This window comes from Megascapheus bottae, chromosome 16, assembly GCF_031878675.1.
Source record: "Megascapheus bottae isolate mThoBot1 chromosome 16, mThoBot2.hap1, whole genome shotgun sequence".
Classification (NCBI taxonomy): Eukaryota; Metazoa; Chordata; class Mammalia; order Rodentia; family Geomyidae; genus Megascapheus; species Megascapheus bottae.
Window position 1 is genome coordinate 7,942,452 of NC_143524.1, and position 19,334 is coordinate 7,961,785.

Below are 19,334 nucleotides of genomic sequence, written 5' to 3' on the forward strand. Positions count from 1 at the left end.
GAAGTAAATGACTGGGCTTTGGCAGAAGGCTTTGACCACCTAGACACAATGAAGAATCATCAGAGAATTTGCCCTTTTCTAGATGAATGTGACATGTGCCCTTCAATCCTTTAAGCCAAACAGTCATGATCCGTGTTAACAGACAAAGCCCATTTACTTGCCTAGGTTACTGTCATAATAACGACTATGATTTATGATGGTTGCTTTGGTTGGAGCACCTCCTTCTGGCTGGAACTGTCAGTGGACACAGGTCAGGGTTGGTGAAGTTTCCCTTTAAATGCAGAGACTCTTCTCTTCCAGTCCTTGACTTCCATCTCAGAATAAGAATTTCTGGACAAGTCATAATTGGAAGAAAACTTGGTGGAGTTTTACTGAGTAAGGAGGGAGGGAGAGAGAGAGAGAGAGAGAGAGAGAGAGAGAGAGAGAGAGAGAGAGAGGAGGGAGGGAGGGAGGGAGGGAGGGAGGGAGGGAGGGAGGGAGAGAGAGAGAGAGAGAGAGAGAGAGAGAGAGAGAGAGAGAGAGAGAGAGAGAGAGAGAGAGAGAGAGAGAGAGAGAGAGAGAGAGAGAGAGAGGATGTGCAGGTTTCCAGCACAGAGAGAATCACCATGCCAACTTAAACCCTCTGCAGGATGTTGAAAAAAAATAAAGTTTAAACATTTGTCACACAGGAAAAAGCACTTACAAGTAATAGAGTACAGAAAGCAGGGGTGGAGAATTTCGAATCAGGAACTAGCTAGTTTCATGACCAATACTTTCTCTCTTACAGAGATTAATGAACACTCTTCGAATGAATTTTCACCAACTAACTACCCAAAAAAGATCACCACTCACTCAATATGAGATAGACTTGTCCCTCCATAGGTGCTGATAATCTGCTCACAAATGTCACACAATGCATCAATTAAAAGAATATTTGCTCTCTAATCATTCCAGCCGTTTGCTTGACTTTTATTGTAAGCAGAGAGAGATGGATATCGGTCAATCTTCCTACACCTTCTCAGCCAGACCCTGCTATCAAGAGAAAAGCACTCCTTCAATGACTTGGATTCTCACTAACATTTCTACCAAATAGCTTCACTTTTATGTCTTCCAAGAGATAAGGATTGTGAAAAGCTAATTTCCTACACTGTCTTTGTACCAAAGTGCAAAGGTACACTCTGCTGTAGCGTGCAGGAGATAATTCAGCATGTATATACACAATGCCAACTCCAAAGACTATTCAAGTGATAAATAATAGGTCATAAATTACCATTCATAGAAAATGGTAAAACGATACAAAATGTAGAAATCCAACTGTCTTGCTCTTAAAGACAATTCTGTTATCTCAACAAGTATCACTACTACGCCAACTCTAGCTACAGTAGGGCTCTCTGTATTCATTCCCAGGCTTCTCTGAATCTAAAAATAAGATTAAAAATATTACGAGAACTTTTCAAGGAAGTGGAGAGATGGCTCGAAGTAGCAGAGAGCCAGCTTTGAGCACAAAGTCTCAAGGACTGCACCCAGGCCCTGAGTTCAAGTTCCAGGACTGGAACACACATAAAAATGAGCTTTAATCTCATTCCCTTCCTATGTGTGTATGAACCCCAAAGGATATTTGACAAAGCTAAGAGAAGATTGAAAATCTACCTGGGTCCTTGTTCTGAGCATTTGAGGCTCGAATGCAGACAACATGTGTCACATGGATGGTTCCACAGAAATAAGTCAAACATCATTGCCAAAGCATCATAGAAGACACATTTTGGAATAGGTCTAGAATTCTTCTTCAAAGAACCAGAAAGATTTGAAATGCAGCAGCCAAAGACTGAACAATCGCCTATTTCACTAGGTTCCTCTGGGCCTTAACCATGAGACACTCACCAAGGCCCTGGTCATTTTTCCTTCCAGCAGCAATGGACAGTCCTCCATAGGTGAAAAATGGATCATTTGCATTGGACTCCCAGCCTGTTGCCTTATTCCCATTACTGTCCTGAATGAATGTTTCAGAGAAACAGAGGAAGGTATCTACAGATGACCTGAAACTGGAAATCACAATGACTGACACAGAGTAAGAGCCCCACAGGCAGTAGCCTGTTTCAGTCAGATGAAGTGTGAATAAAAATAGCCATCCTATGGGCTGGGAGTTTGGCCTTGTGGTTAGAGTGCTTGCCTAGCATGCACAGAGACCCAGGTTTGATTCCTCAGAGCCACATACATAGAGAAGCAGGAAGTGGTGTGGCTTAAGTGGTAGAGCACTATCCCTGAGGGGGAAAAAATAAGCCCAAAGACAGTGCTCAGGCCCTGAGTTCAATCCTCAGGATTGGCAAAAAAAATAGCCATCCTAGTTCCCAGTTATGCTATCACCAGCCCAATGAGAATTGAGCCACCCTGGAAGAAAAGAAAGCCCCCATGGAAGAGGTGGAGCTCTGAAAAGATGCATGTATGTTATTGCATATGTATTCTTGCTCTTCTCTCTCCTTCAAAACTCCAAATCTGGGGAGACATCCTAGGAATACCAGAGTCTATACATCAGTCTGCCCAGTCTAACACTGAATATCACCGTAGGTTTTAAAGCATGTGTTCACGTTTGCTATCTAGATGAACAATGCAGCTTCTTCCAGGGATGGAGTGCTTCATTCTCCTCATCCCATTTTCTGAGTTTTCTTCAGGCTAGTAGGGGACACATTAATAATGATAGAACTAAGATATCTTGTCATCTCATCCCTGTCTCTGGAAGTGTGTCTTCTTCCCCAGACCTGCGCTCTGCTCTTATAACCACTCATCCCTAGGTGACTTGGAGCTGCCCCTTTGAGAAGAGCAGTGGAGTCTTCAGCTGCTGGGAAGGCAAGACCCAAGTCCCTGGCTGGCCGGGCTGCAGGATGTTCTCTCCCTGGAAGGGTTGTGGTCATTCCCTTGTCTGCATCTGTCCTGGATGCCCAGCTGTTGCTCTTGAAGCAGAAAAGAAGGCATTTCTCAGGGTAAGTCCATTTTCAAATCTCCTATGTCAAAAACCCATCCACTGGAGATATATAGTCTCTGTGGAATGGAATCCTAGCTTGGACTCTGGGCCTGGGTGCTGTCCCTGAGCTCTTCAGCTCAAGGCTACCGCCCTATCCTTTGAGCCACAGCCCCACTTCCCATTTTCTTGTGATTAATGAGAGCTAAGAGTGCCTGGGCTGGCTTTGAACCACAATCCTTAGCTCTCAGCCTCCTGAGTAGCTAGGATTACAGGCATGAACCACTGTGCCCCGCTGTATCTAGTTTTGATGAGGGCATGCTGGAATTTTTTCCCTTATAGCCTCATTGTCATACATTCTAAAGGAATCAACTCAAGAAACTCTTCAGCCAGACCCTGTGGCTCATATCTTATCCTAGCTACTCAGGAGGCTGAGACCTAAGGATCAAGGTTCAAAGCCAGACCAGGCAAAGAAGTCCTAGAGACTCCTATTTCCACTAAACTACTCAAAAAAGCCTGAAGTGACAAAAGCATGACAGGACCGTCTGTGTTGGCCACTTGTTTCCTGCCATTTATCTCATTCGACTTCCCAGATGAATATCTGAGAAAGCAAAGCTCCTGAACTCTGTTTTGTATCTGTAAACCACACATCTTTCTAAATGTCTTACATGCTAAAAGATTAGGAAGCTCCCTGTCAACATTCTCACTCAGTCCTCCCAACCCACCCCTCCCTTACTTATCCTGTTGTTATGTGTCGGATATTTTGCAATTCAACAAAGCACTTCATGTGCACAATGCATCTTGATCTGTGTCAGTCTTCAATTTCTTCACCCTCCTCGACCCATCCTTTCCCTCATATTTCTCAATTCTGTGGTACACGCAATGAATTCTGGCTTGAATTCTCCCCACCTTCCCCTTCGTTCTTCTACCCCTTTTCCTTTGGTCCTACCCATTTCTGAGTACTCATTTTTATTAGGCTTTGACTTTTTTTCTTTTTCATATATTTTTTATTGTAATTAATAGAAGGGTTACATTGTATTTGCCAGCTAGAAGGTGCATTAATTCCCATACATTGATACCCTTTCACATGACTTGGTCCCCATTTTCCTCCCCCTCACCCCCACCCCTCATCTTGTTTTCCCCCCTTCCCTATCCCATTTCAAATAACCAAATACAAATATATCCGATATATCAGATAACAAAGTGAGATACTATAACAATATGAGATAACCAAGGGACAGCAAAAGAGATGAGAGATAACATAGTACCTTAAGAACAACAATCATTCATTATATGGTTTTTGTTTCTATATCCTAGAGGTCCTTTCATTTACCGTCCTTCTATATGGCCTTATGTATCTTGGTTTTGCTCTATTGCAAATCTGCGCTAGGAGAGCCCAAGGTTTCTACTGATTATGACAAATGAGGGAAACCATTGAGCCTATGTTCCTTTGAGTCTGGCTTACTTCACTTAATATGATTTTTTCTAAGTCTTTCCATGTCCTAACAAATGGGGCGATGTCGTTCTTTCTGACAGCAGCATAGAATTCCATTGTGTATAAATACCACATCTTGTTGATCCACTCATCAACTGAGGGACATCTGGGTTGGTTCCATATCTTTGCTATGGTAAATAGTGCTGCAATGAACATTGTTGTGCTGGTGGATTTAGTATGTCTTTGTTTCTGGATGATTGGGTAAATGCCAAGTAGTGGAATTGCTGGGTCATAGGGGAGCTCTATGTTTAGTCTTTTGAGGAACTGCCATACTGCTTTCCATAGTGGTTGAACAAGTTTGCACTCCCACCAACAGTGTAGTAGTGATCCCTCCTGACCACATCCCCTCCAGCATCTGTTGTTATTAGATTTCTTGATCCTGGCCATTCTAACTGGAGTGAGGTGGAATCTTAGAGTTATTTGATTTGCATTTCTTTTATGGCTAGATATGTTGAGCATTTCTTCATGTGTCTATAGGCCATTTTTTCTTCTTCTTCAGAGAAAACTCTCTTTAAGTCTTTGGCCCATGTTTTAATGGGATGGTTGTTTCTTTGGAAATTAGTTTTTTAGTGATTCAATTTTTTTGAGCTGTTGATATATTTTAGATATGAGTCCTTTGTCCATTGTATGGTTGGTAAAGATCTTCTCCCATTCTGTAGGCTTCCTAATTAATTTACTAGCTATGTCCTTTGCCATACAGAAGCTCTGAAGTTTAATGCAATCCCACTTATCCAGCCTTTCTCTGATTTGTTGTGATTCTTGGTCCTTATTAAGAAAGTTTTGACCTGTGCCAAGGAGGCCTAGTGTATCTCCTATTCCTTCCTGTAGAGTTTTCAGTGTGTCAGCTTTTACCTCCAGGTCTTTGATCCATTTGGAGTTAATTCTAGTGCAGGGTGACAAAGAAGGATCCAACTTTAGTTTTCTGCAGGTGCTTAACCAGTTCTGCCAGCACCACCTGTTGAAGAGGCTGTCTTTCTTCCATTCTATTTTTGTTTTGGCTCCCTTGTCAAAGATTAGGTGGCCATAGGTCTGTGGTTTAATATCTGGGTCCTCGGTTCTATTCCATTGGTCTTCAGGCCTGTTCTTGTGCCAGTACCAAGCTGTTTTGATAATTATAGCTCTGTAATAGAGTCTAAGTTTGGAATTGAAATTCCTCTGGCGTTGTTCTTTCTGCTAAGAAGTGTTTTTGCTATACGGGGTCCTTTATTATTCCATATGAAATTTTGGATTGCCTCTTCTATTTCTTTAAAGAATGCCATTGGGATATTGATGGGTATTGCATTGAATTTGTAGATAGCCCTTGGTAAGATTGTCATTTTCACGATGTTGATTCTTCCAATCCAGGAGCATGGGAGGTTTTTCCATTTCCTCAGTTCTGCTTTAATTTCCTTTTTCAGGGTTTTAAAGTTCATCAAAAAGGTCCTTTACATTCTTAGTTAAGCTAATTCCTGGGTACTTTATTTTCTTTGAGGCTATTTCAAAAGGAGTTGTTTTCCTGATTGTTGCCTCATTCCTCTCACTGTTGGCGTAGAGGAAGGCAGTTGATTTTTGAAGGTTAATTTTATACTCTGCTACCCTTCCAAAGTTTTGAATCAGCTCAAGGAGCTTGGGAGCGGAGTCTATAGGATTCTTTAAATACAGAATCATGTCATCTATTTGCACTCTTCATGAAGTCTATCACACTTCAGTTAAGTCACCTGTAACTCCTTGCTTACCTCTCAGTGCGTTTACTTGTAGATTTGTAGATATATGGCAGATATCACGAATGAAGCAAACAGGCAGCCTAGATTTCTCTGGGTCTGGCTTACTTTGCTTACTATAATTTTTTCCCAAGTCTTTCCATTTCCTTCCTACAAATGGTCCAATAGCATTCTTTCTGATGGATGACTAGAATTTCACTGTGCAAATATGCTGTACTTTCTTGATCTATTCATCTGTTGAGGGGCATCTGGGCTAATTCTATACCTTGGTTATGAGCAACATGAAAGCTACCAGCACAACCATGTTCTTGCAGCATTATCTATTATAAATGTTCTTAAGTATAATTTTAATTAGGTATGTCTTACATAAAAATATTATAAGAAATAAAATATTATACGACCTTTGAGTCACCTGTGGAAGACTAGAAGATCTTTGTTTCCAGAATAGTCTGCAAACCACAAAAGATGACATTCAATGACTTCAGTAATGAATAAAGTGAGATGAAAAAAGGTAAACCACTGAAGGTAAGCTGTTATTAGCTTCAAATTGGTTGTGCTCATAACTACAAGGTGTTTATAATCTCCATGGTAACAGTGAAGAAAATCACCACAGACAACACAGGGAGGACAATGAAAAGGCACCAGAAAGCGTTAGCAACATGCAGCTCAGTGAACTTGAGGACAGTCCCAGCACAGTTGAGGTATTAACTCAGATGCACGGAACCTTCCGGTATATAATCAGTAAAGACAGTGTTGAACTCAAAACATTTCCATATAACATAGAAAATAATTTAGAGTCAGGAACAATTATAAAGATGTGATTCATGATCCATCTTCCTTTCAGCTTTAACTTAAAGTTCATTAACAAAAGATGGCTACTTATTAATCCTGTTTTCTTCTATCTCTAACATTATTTAGAAGTTCTCTACTTTGAAATAGGGTTAGTAAAGAGGAATTCAGAAACAAATCTGGTCCTTGGCATTATTTAATTTATGCTGGATTCTTGGTTATCCTTAATCACTCCTTTACCCTCATGTGTAAATACAAACACAAAAATCAAGTTGGATAATTCCAATTTATTACACAAAATACTACAGAACCAGAAATAATTATAATATAATTCATTATGGGATAAAGTGATTGTCGACCAAATAATAGATGAATAGATATGTACATTAGATGGCTCTTAAAAAGAAGATGCAATCTTTAAGTCGAAATTCAGAAATAAACTCCAAGCAATGAGATTGAAAAGAAAAAAAAAGCATGCTCAAGGTGTGTTCTGTGTATGGCTGAAAATTATTGGTTATGGAACAAGGGAATGAAAACCACGCATGAACATCTTCAATGTCTCAGGGTTTTTCTAGCCTAAAACTATTAACTACATGGTCCTTCCTTTAAAACTACGAACAGCATCAAAGCCAGCCTGGACTCTAAAGTCCATGAGACTCTTATCTCCAATTAACCACCAGTAAACCAGAAGTGGTGGCTGTGGCTCAAGGAGTAAAGCAGTAGCCTTGAGCTGAGGAGCTCAGGAACAATGCCCAGGCCCAGAGTTCTTGTCTCATGACAGAAAAACAAAACAACCACAAAAAACAAAAGCAAAAAATCAAAACAAAGAGCAGCAGCAAAATTTCTTTCCTAAGCTTCATTTTTACTCATTCTCCTCTACTTAAAATATTCTGTATTATTGCTCGTGTAACACCAACTCTCTGTCTAAATCTCTGGAAATGTTTTTACTGTCTGCTCTACCTAAATATTTCATTTATCTACTCATACCCCTGTATGAAATCTCTCTGCATCTTTTGAATTCATTCATAGCTGCTATTATCTCTTCCCCATCTCCACTTACTACCCAGATTAGGTTTATTACTGTAGATTTTTCTCTTTTCCAATCCAACATACGCAGTCTCTCGTGGTTATTTATTTTCTCTTTGTCAATCCTTCTCTACTTTGAACAACTTACTGTCTAGTGCTTCTGACTAATTCTTACACTTGATGGGTCTTATCCTTACTTTGTCCTATAATTATGAGTATCTGCAGCTTCCCTTGACTTTACTTCTATCTCGAAATAATTATCTTAGAAAGCTCTGGGTAGAGATAAGTGATGAATCATTTATCTTTACCCTGTGATAGGATTTTCAGTAGTTGCTTCCTTGTCTGTAGTTTCAGTTCAACAGTTTCTAATCAAATAAATCTAATCTTCTGCATCCTCTCCACTATAGAAAGTTCAAAAACAAATTATATCCAATACAGAAATTGTTAGGTATATCTCAATTATTACTTAAAAGAAACATTCATTTAACAGAAATTCTATAAAATTTTTACGAAACAGATTTCAATATTCAAAAAATTCACGTGAAAGAAATTTGTTTTAGAAATAAGTACCTTTTAAATTTCGTGAGTTTAGAGAAATAAACTCTCCACCAACCCTCTCATAGACACTATTTCCTGCTTAATGTTTTCCAATGAATTATTTCCCAAATTTACAAGATTTCTGAGAAGACAACAACATTGTTGGCATTTTATTTAGAACAAAATGGGAAATTTATTATACATGTCTATTTATATTTATATAAGGTAATAATAAGTATAAGCCAAAAATAAGATTGCTTTTGAAGGTTAGCCTTCCTCATTTAATTAGGATCTTTCTTCACATGCAATCATCAAATCAATTTATTATAGAACTCGATGTTTGGTGGCATCCAGCCCTTTTCAACACTTCCCCTCAAAATCAAATCCTAAAACCGAACCGAATTGTGGTCTATCTCCCACATTTCTGAATTCCTACAATTTTTTCAACATTACTAGGTATTCTCCTTTGATCTTAGATGCGAATACTTACGTATTAATCAACCAATTGCTTCTTTAACTTATTGTTTTAGTTAACTTTCAAAAAGGAAACTCTACCAATTTATTCCAATGAATACTTTTCTACATGTTTTATGCAGTCTTCCTCATTCCTGCTGAATGTATTCAACTCGGGACTTCATAATAGATTCATCTTCCATCACAAGTCTTACTAAATGTTATCTTCCATTTTTATCTATCCATTCCACAAGATACTGAGTAAATTAGCAGTAAAATTTCCCTTTTCCAATGCACCAGTCTGGGAGACTGTAGAGTCAGTGGATGTACTCATTCAATAGAGAGTTTTTTATAAAGTGTTATTTCTTGGACAAGTGCCAATGGCTTATGTCTACAATTCTCGCTACTCAAGAGACGGGAATCTGAAAATCAAAGTATGAAGCCAGCCTGGACTGATGAATTATCAAGATTCATGTCTTCAATTAAGCAGTCAAAAAAGCTGGAACTGGAGACATAGCTTAAGTGGTAAAGTACCAGCCATGAACAGAAAAAGCTGAAAATGAGCAGGATTTAAGCCTTAATACACACACACACACACACACATACACACACACACACACACACACACACACACACACAAACTTAATTAAAAATATAGCCATTATTGTTAAAGGAGTATAAGATTTTTGTACACAGAAAAAAATTTTACAGAAAAAATCTCACGTGAAAATCTGTATATGTATGTGGGATGTGGTTATGAATTGGTGGCTGCATGTTGTTCACAACTGTATGTGTTGGGAATTCTAAAAGAAACACACAACCAAATATTATCTAACAGCTTCAATTTAGTCCAACTGGCAAGTAGCCTGCTCTTTTCGTTTCCATCTACACAGTTGTAGACATGTAAACAAAACAAAACAAAAACAGAGGGATGGATATGACATTTTAATACAAAACAAGAAACTTAGGGTCTAAGTTTCTATATATCTATCAGCAAGAGGGGAAATAGGAGATTAGATTCCACAAAACAAAGTATTGCCATCTGGAGAATAAATGTAATGCAATTCTGGAAGACTGTAAAGAGAATAGACATTTTGAGAGCAGCCTCTCAAAGGTTATTGAAAGACCTGGGCTCTCTGAACTCTTCACTCTGAATCAAAATGTCCTGGAAAGATGATTCTTATGAGTCAACTGGAGTGGACATTTCCCCTTTCTCTTCCAACTCACTGTAAATTGGTGAATAAATGTTTAATTCTTCATAAAGACGTTCATCTGGAACCTGATAAGAGAAAAATCATTTTGTATAAATCACCAAGCACTTTCTAGTTCTAGAAGCCTTATTCTGCACGCTTATATACTTTTCTGCTTCTGTCTTTCTCTCCCACATCCCTTTCCCTGGCATTCTATATCTCCAACATCCCCCAAACAAAAACAAACCAGAGTGCCTAGATAATTGGGTTCAGATGAAACCTTAGCAGTCAGTGACATGTTGGTGAGATTTTTCTGTGTCTGAATAATTTTCTGGGAAAGGAAAAAGTATTCTAGAAAATCAAGTCCATAGTTTTAAGTTCCAATCCTTTCTGTTGCCATTCACAACTTCATGTCACACTTTTTTTGCCAGTTCTGGGACTTGAGCTCAGGGTATGAGCACTGTCCTTGGGCTTTCTCAAGGCTAGAGCTCTTCCACTTGAGCCACAGCACCATTTCCAGCTTTTTCTATGTATATAGTACCCAGGACTTGAACCCGGGTCTTCGTGCATGCTAGGCAAACACTGTACCCACTAGGCCAAACTCCTGGCCATGTCATGCTTCTTATTACCTTAGTTCTGTTAAATTCTTCTCGGATCCCATAAATTGTGAGGGATACAGCAGAACAAAACCCAAGGATGGTAAGAAACAGCATCAGTGTCACAATTTCCTATTGAACAGCAACCAATGACAATCAAAAAGACAGTCATCTATGACAGATATCCCCAAACATATATTCCTTCATAGTAAGTCCTAATTGTACCCTCCCCCTCCCCCAACGTGTGATCAGACAAAGTGATAGACACAGGGAAACCAGGAGGTGACCCACTGGAGAGGATAACTCCAGCCTTGGAGTAGAGACAGGGGGTGGGCCTTATATTCTTGAACTGCATTATAAGATGTGGATTCCAAAAAAAAGAGATTGCCTGTATATGGAAAACGAAAACAGGGATTCACTTTGACCAGAAGCCAGAAACTTCACTTGGACGTGAGAGAAATACTTACAATGGTAAAAGAAGCCACAAAGCAGGTGTCCTCTTTCTGCAGGTCTTTACACTGGCTGATGTAAGCGGCGCTGGAGCTTAAGTTGAGGATCAGAATGATAATTCCGATTCCTGCAGATATGCTGCTGACAGCGTTCGCTCCCAAGCTGCCTCTCCCCTAGTGAAACAGAAGAAAGCTCGCTCGTCCTGCTTCTGCTCCCGCAGGCACATTCCATCATCTGATTGACATTTCAGAGATGGCCACATCCCAAAACTGCATTCATCCCATTTTCAATTCCAAAAGGCACATTGGCACAGAAATGGAGGGACACAAAGTGAACACAGCCAGCCGGGCACTCGCTAGACACAAGATGGAAAATGAATTATCTAACTTGTGGGTGAGGGTGGCGGGAGGGCAGGGGCAGGGAACTGGGAGAGAGAGTGAGGAAGGGATAACATCGTCCAAAAAGAAAAGTATTCCTGGGTCGTGGAGAGCTGGCCTAGCATGCACAAAGATCCAGGTTGGATCCCTTGGTACCATAGACATAGAAAAAGCCCAAAGTGGTGCTGTGGCTCAAGTGGTAGAGCCCTAGCCTGGAGAAAGCCCAAGGACAGTGCTCAGGCCCTGACTTATAGTCCTGGGACTGGAAAAAAAAAAGGAAATGTACTGATTATCTAATTTATGAAATAGTAACCCCCTCAGTATATCACCTTCATAAAAACAATAAAGGTATTTAATACTAAAAAAACTTTTAAAAAATGTTCTCATTTGCAATAGAGCAAAAACTTGATACATAAGGCCATATAGGATGAAGCTAATTGAATGGACCTCTAGGATATTGAAACAAAAGCCATATAATGAATGATTGCTGTCCTTAAGGTGCTATGTTATCTCTCATCTCTTTTGCTGTTCCTTTGTTATCTCATATTGTCACAATATCTCACTTTGTTATCTGATATATTGGACACATTTGTATTTGGTTACTTGAAATTGGACAGGGAAGGGGGAAAAACCAAGAGAGGGGGTTGGGGGGAGGGTAATGGGGACCAAGACATGTGGAAGGATATCAATGTATGTGAATTAATGCACCTTCTATCTGGCAAATATCATGTAACCCTTTTATTAAATACAATAAAAATATTTAAAAAATGTTCTCATTGCTAACTAAGTACCTATTACTTTCTTGCTAGGTCTGCATCAAGAATCTGAGGGCAGGGCTGCAGCTCACTGGTGGAGCATGTGTTTAAAGCAGACACAAAGCCCTGGGTTCAATGTACCAGAACAAGAAACAAACCTTAATAAGCATGAATGATCAGCAAATGTTATTGATTCATGCCTAGCTACTTAGGAAACTGAGATAGCAGGATCACAGTTCAAGCCAGCCTGGGTAGATACATCCAGAAGTCTCTTATCTACAATGATCCTGGAAAAAGCAGGAAGTAGAGGTGTGGTTCAAAGAGCTAGATTGTTATCATTGAGCAAAAGTCAAACACGAGCAAAAGGCCCTGAGCTCAAATGACTGTAATGGCATACACACGTGGATGTACACACACACACACACACACACACACACACACACACACACACACACACACACACACAAAGTCTAAATAGTTTCCTCATTTGGAAATTATTTTTAAATGACTACACTTAAATACTTATAAGAACAATGCCTAGGTGGGAGTTTTTCAACCCAGGTGTCTAAGAATTTAAACATTACTATATTAAACAACCCAACTGATATTTCTAATTATTAAATCTAAGTATTGTTGCAAAAGAGTTTCATCCCAAAATCGATTGTTGTCCAGTTACTACAATATAACAGATGGGGATAGGTCTCCCTTAAGGCTCTTCTCCTGACACCACTCTTACCCTGTAAAGATAAACAGAACCGCAACTTACCAGATTCACTGCCTTTTTCTTTTCAGATATGATTGCTAGCAATCCAGAAACAGCAAACTGGCCAGAAGGAAAAAGAAATAAGAAGACATAGTAAGTGTGTAATCTCCACTGCGCTTCTTCTCCTCTATCCTCCACTATACAATAAACATTGATGTACTCTATAAAGCTATCTATTAGTGTTGCCCTGGGCTTGTTTTATTTATTTATTTATTTTTGTTGATGCTGAGGCTCAAACTGTGGCCTTGCAGATACTCTACCATTGAGCTACATTCCTAGCCCAGATGAACATTGCTTTTGATTCTTATTTCCTATAAAGTGTTTCTCCAAATTAAAAGTATCTATATGTATAGTTATGGGAGAATCTTTATAAAATGCAGCATTTTATGCATCAGGGCTTCTGTAGGTGCTAAGATTCTTCATTTTATACATGGCTCTCCGGTAAATGTTGGCTTTGAACGTCCCTGGGTCACTGCTGGAGTAGGCAGGCAGCAACTGGTACACGACATAGCGTTTAGCACTGATGTCCTCTCACTGTAATCATTTGTGCCCATCTCCTCAGGATTACATTGTCAACTCATCTGGAGATGTATAGCTCCAGAGCCCAGTATGTGTCGGACTACAATAACCATCACAGAGTGTGCACAACAGCTCAAAATATGATTACAGGTGGTTCATACCTATAATCCTAGCTACTCAGCTGATCCGAAGGGTTTCAGCTTGAAGCCAGCCCAGGAAGGAATAACCATAAGACTTTATTTCCAAAATTATTAGCAAAAAAGAAAAGCCAGAGTCTTTGTAAAATATGTGTGAATAAATGTACATGTATATATGTTTGTGTACATACACATGTCATTATATGAAAGTAACTAATTGGTTATCGTGGAGTTCGTTTAATTTTGCTTCTGAAACAATCACAGAAGCTGGGTGCCAGTGGCTCATGCCTGTAGTCCTAGATAATCAAGAGGGTTGAGATCTGAGGATCTTAGTTTGAAGCCAGCTAGGGCTGGAAAGTCCATGAGATTCTTATCTCCAACTGAGTACCAAAATAAACTGAAATGTGGAGTTGTGACTCAAATGATAGAACTCTAGCCTTGAGCACAGTCACAGTGCCCAGGCCCTGAGTTCACACCCAGAATCAGCAAATAAATAAACAAAAACAAAAAGAAGGAAGGAAGGAAGGGAGAAATAAATGAAGAAAATAGAAAAAGAAACCATTACAGATGCATACTCACCAATACAGCTCCCCAGAATGGATAGCCCGATGTAAACGATGAAAATATTCTTTTTTCGAAGTCTGAAATATCAAGTACAGTGCAGACAATGATGCCTAAACAGAGGCATATCAAGCCAATCAGAATTTGTGTCACCTGCAGGGGGGGAAATATACAATGTGTAAAGAACTGATTTTTCCTAAGATCATATTAATTTCCTCATCGTTGAAACTAAACATAAGCAATTGCTTTCCTGTTTTAGACTGTCCGGGCCCGTGCAAAAACAGAACAAATGCTGGTGTTACTGGATGCACCGATGGCTAAGACACAGCTCATAGGTCCTAATTTATGAGTGATGGAAGCATTAGGTCAGAGATACTTTGCCCCTTTCTGCCTTTTGAGACCCATTCATTTGGAATCTGCATGGAAGACATGTGTCTGTCTTCCCCAAAGAGCTCAACCGAGAGCAAGCGTTAACCAGCCAGGAATTTCAGTGGGCCTTTCCCTGCTTGTGAACCCAAGAGACAAAACAGCTGATAGAAACAGATACCTTTCCTACTTGGAGAAAATCATATTAAGTGAAGTAATCTAGACATAAAAGAACATAGGCTCCATGGTTTCCCTCCTTTGTAATAATTAGTACACATCTAGGATTCTCCTAGCAGAGGATCACAATAGCTCAAAACCTAAGTACATCAGGTCATATAGGATGAGACTAAATGAAAGGAACAATAGGATATGGAAACAAGAGCTTTATCTTGTGTGATTGTTGTTCTTGATGTACTATGTTGTTTTTCTTCTCTGTTTTTGCCCTTTGGTTTATTTCATATTGTTACTGTATCTGACTTTGTTACCTAGCATATTGTATATATGTTTATATGTTTATTTGAAATAGGAAAGAGAAGGGGGGAAAACAAGATGATTAGGAGGGAGTAGGAGAAGGGAAATGGGAACAAAAACATGAGAAGGGTATCAATGTGTGAGAAGTAATGCAATCTACTACCTGGTGAATGTAACTGTAACCCCACTATACATTATCCGGACAATTAAAAAAAAAAGAAACAGATACCTTTCCTGGAGCCCATCCTTAACTGGAAGACAGAACTCACCCCCAGGAACTGCAACTCCTTCCTCAGAAGCATCAGCCATGTCTGTGGTGGACGGGGCAAGGGCGGCTTCTCCCGCTGCCGTCGTTCTTTGCTGGGGGACTCTTCTATGACTTCGATTTCAGACGCACTGTGAAATGGACCAGGAATTCAGTCATGAGGAAATTATGTTTCATCCTATTAAAAAATTCTTAACTGTCTGATAGGGAAGTTTTATTTGCTCACTTTAGGGGGAAAAAATCAAATAATCCTACAATTGAAGTCTTCAGGATAATGGCTCAGACCCTGAGGCTTAGTAACTCCGAATCATTGGGCAAAAAGACGAACACTATCCCAGTCATTAAATGGAATAAGAGAGAACAAACCAAAATCATGCCAAATATTTTAATGTTTCGTTTTGTTTTGTTTTTCATTCTGTATGTGTTTTATTATTATCTTCAAGTTGTTGTACAAAGAGGCTCCATTCAATGCAACATGTACTCACTTCTTTGTGAGTATTTTTTTTGATTAATGTGACCCCTTCCTTCATTCTCCCCAATCTCTCCCAACCCCATAAATATTCTTCTTAATTCACCCAACATCCTCTCCCTTTCATCTGTGGTAATAAGTACAACAAAAAGTTAAAAAAAAAAATAAAAGTTTCCCTATGGAATTCACAGTCATTTTTTCTTTTTGCCAGTCCTGGGCTTGAACTCAGGGCCCGAGCACTGTCCTTGGACTTTCTCAAGGCTAGAGCTCTACCACCTGAGCCTCAGCACAACTTCCGACTTTTTCTATATATGTGGTACCAAGGAATCGAACCCGGGTCTTTGTGCATGCTAGGCAAGCACTTTAACCACTAGGCCAAACTCCCGGCCCTTTCACAATCATTTTTAAATATAATTCTGTTGCTGTTATTAAGGTACAGAGGGGTTACCATTTCATAAGTAATTATTAGTACAGGTAATTTGTACAATGTCACCTTTTTTCCTTCACTTTCTCCTAGTTTCCCTGCTCCCAAGTTGCATTATTTCCCACAGTACATACTGAAGATTAGGATTGCATTTGTTCAGCTTTCCTCCCTCCCTTTATGCACCCTGCCTTTGTTTCCCCTCCCCAAAGAAAAGGAAAAAAATACTGCCACCACCCCCACCAACAACAATAAAACACAGCCATTTTCCATTTCCTGGAGTTGGTTTGAAGAAATAGAATTTTAAATGTTCAGAAGAGTCACACTTTGGGATTCCTTCCCTAAGACTATCCTCTTTCAGTCTAACTTCACAGTCATTTTTTCCAGTTCTGGGGGTCAGACTCAGGGCCTGAGCACTGTCCTTGGGCTTTTTCAAGGCTAGAGCTCTACCACTTGAGCCACAGCACCACTTCCAGCTTTTTCTATATATGTGGTACCAAAGAGTTGAACCCAGGTCTTGGTGCATGCTAGGCAAGCACTCTTCCACTAGGCCAAACTCCCGGCCCCTCTACAGTCATTTTTAACATAAAACTTTTCTGAATGTGTTTTCCTTATGGTCCATATATCTTCATGTGGACTTTTGCGACCCTGAGCTCCCATTCACATCTCAAGTGATATCTTACAGCTAAGCTTTGTGAAGACCAGTGAGGTAGGCGAGCACTTTAGTAATGTTTCTGATTCCTCAGCTCATGTCAGGCCCCCAGGGTCAGACAGCCACTCTTATTGCATACCATCATGTATGCCTCTAGTGTCAGAAAACCTAGTGGAAAAAAAAATCTTCCCACCAGTAAGAGAATGATTAGGGAAGTACAGCAAATAGTTTCCTTGTACCCAATATGTTAACCAAAATAGATGAGTCAATCTACAAACTATCACATGAATTTGACATCTGTCTGTACCTTTCTCTGGCCTGATAAATGCTAGCACAGAAAAAAATAATAATGATAGTGTTTGCCTACCTGGAAGGCCCTTGTGGGTCTGGAAGAACGAGCTCTGCTCTGCTCCTGGGTTCTGTGCTCATTTTCCCAGGAAGGAACAAAACTGTTCTACAGAGGCTTCACCAAGCCTCAGTTCACAGACTCAGTTCACAGTCTGCTCTTCATAGACAGATAAATGGCTTGACTCTTAACACTTATGCTTATCTACATCAGCCATTTGTCATGTGCTTCCTTGCTGATTAAAATCAATAGTCATTTTTTCTTGATAGCATGAATAGACAATGTCAGTGGTCGACTGCAGAGTTGAGAGTATTATAAGATGAGGGAATTGGAGAGTTCTCCTTCAGACAAAGCAGGATTTAGGAAACCTACATGGGAAATATTTTAGCAGGAATCAGGAAGGTAGGGGACAATCTTAGACCAGAAGAGTTGCACTTCTGAAGTTTTCTCTACTTGTTTTGCAGGTCAGCTATTCCTAGATTCCAAGTTCACCTAAGAAAAGCCTTATCTCTCCCCAAGAAAGGAATATATATGGTTCTATACCTAAGTTCAAGGCTGCAGCTCTGTCTACCCTATTGCCTTTCTCTGCCTGTCTTTTAGCATATGAAGGCTAAGAAATGAGTACCGTAAAGACTTCAGCTGGATACTGGCAGCTGACACTTCTAATCCTACCTACTCAATAGGCTGAGATCTGAAGATCACAGTTCAAAGCCAGCCAGAGTAGGAAAGTCTGTGAGACTTTCATTTCCAATTAACCAGAAGAAAAAAAATGTCAGAAGCAGAGATGTGGCTCAAGTGATAGAAGATTGAACAAAAACAAATTCAAGCAAAAGCATCTGACACAAATTCCAACCTCAGTATCAGCGTGCCACACACACACAGACATGCACACACACACACACACACACACACACACACGCACACACACATACACTCAAAGACCCCGTGGTCTGTTTGAACATTAGGGGAACTCTAATGTTAGCTTCAATTTCTACGATGGTGAGAATTGGACAGTGGCAATACTGACAGACATACATTTGACAGAAATCAAATCCTATGAGAAATTTGGAAGCGTGCAGCGATGTGCGGAAACCAAAGTGTTGATTCCAATAGCCAAAGGAGTAAAGGGTAACTTACAGGTCTTCATTGCTTATATTTCAGCAAAATTATACACATAACCTTGGGCTATGTTTCAATAAACTGCTCCAGTCCCTCCACCTTCATCTTGCCTCATTCTGAGATAATGTATCACCTTCAGTTGCCCACATTTTGGTTGCCTCTAGCCATATCCTGCTAACTTTCACAACAGTGGACGCTCAAACACGGGGAGAAATGATCAAGATGAGTTTTTAACCGTGTCTCTGCCTGCAAGGAAGAGATAGAACAGCACACCACTCATATCCTTCCTCCTCCAGCACTCACGGCCTTTGCATGGCCTTCCTCTCACTCTTCATCTCTAGCTTCCTCTTTTGTCAAGTCAAATCTCTTCCCTCAGTTATACCCAGTGGGACCTCCCCAACCTCAAAGAGAAGTGTGCTTTCAGGTTCCGCATGCACAACTGTTCTCTCCAACGACATATTCACTTTGCTTAAACTAAATACACGGGACTTCTCCAGTTGCAAATTCCAAGTTACTAACTTTTGGGAAGTGTTTTCTGGTACTCTCGAAGGAATCACAGGCTCTGACCCTCTCCTTATCTTTCCTTTCTACTACCAACTTCTACCTCTTCCTCACACTCACTGTGCTCACACTTGTGCACACACATTTGTAAACCTTGGAACAAAATTCTGGGTTCAATAAGTATGGTCAAAAGACTGAAAGTGTCCGAAACTGACAGCAACCTCCAATGTTCCAAGAGAAATATGAAAGACATACCCTGGATATGGTGACACATGCCTGTAAACCCAGCACAAGGGAACCTAAGGCAGGAACCTCAGGCAAACAAAGAGGCCACCTTGGCTATACAGGGAGACTCTGACTCAGATAATGGGAGGGAGAGCTGAGAAAATATATTGTTAACAAGACAACACAAATGGTCCTAAAAGATGACCTACTACTAAG

General features: G+C 40.0%; 1 protein-coding gene and 1 long non-coding RNA gene across 3 annotated transcripts; one reads left to right on the forward strand and one right to left on the reverse strand.

Moving 5' to 3' along the window:
- Positions 1–770: 770 nt before the first annotated feature.
- On the forward strand, positions 771–13,196 carry LOC150052527 (uncharacterized). The gene is made up of 3 exons (XR_016538125.1): positions 771–2,047; positions 2,769–2,957; positions 13,096–13,196. It is a non-coding gene; the product is annotated as an uncharacterized LOC150052527 (long non-coding RNA).
- On the reverse strand, positions 10,116–17,356 carry Ms4a2 (membrane spanning 4-domains A2). Of its 2 annotated transcripts, none has more exons than XM_090348699.1 (7): positions 17,295–17,356; positions 15,390–15,516; positions 14,302–14,436; positions 13,070–13,126; positions 11,189–11,344; positions 10,755–10,853; positions 10,116–10,214 (listed from the first exon to the last, which is right to left on the reverse strand). In XM_090348699.1, exons 1-7 carry the CDS (start codon positions 17,354–17,356, stop codon positions 10,116–10,118), a joined length of 735 nt encoding a protein of 244 aa, XP_090204825.1. The 2 variants fall into 2 exon arrangements, with proteins under 2 accessions (XP_090204825.1, XP_090204826.1); XM_090348700.1 differs by having other exon boundaries at positions 11,189–11,232; positions 13,066–13,126.
- Positions 17,357–19,334: the final 1,978 nt, after the last annotated feature.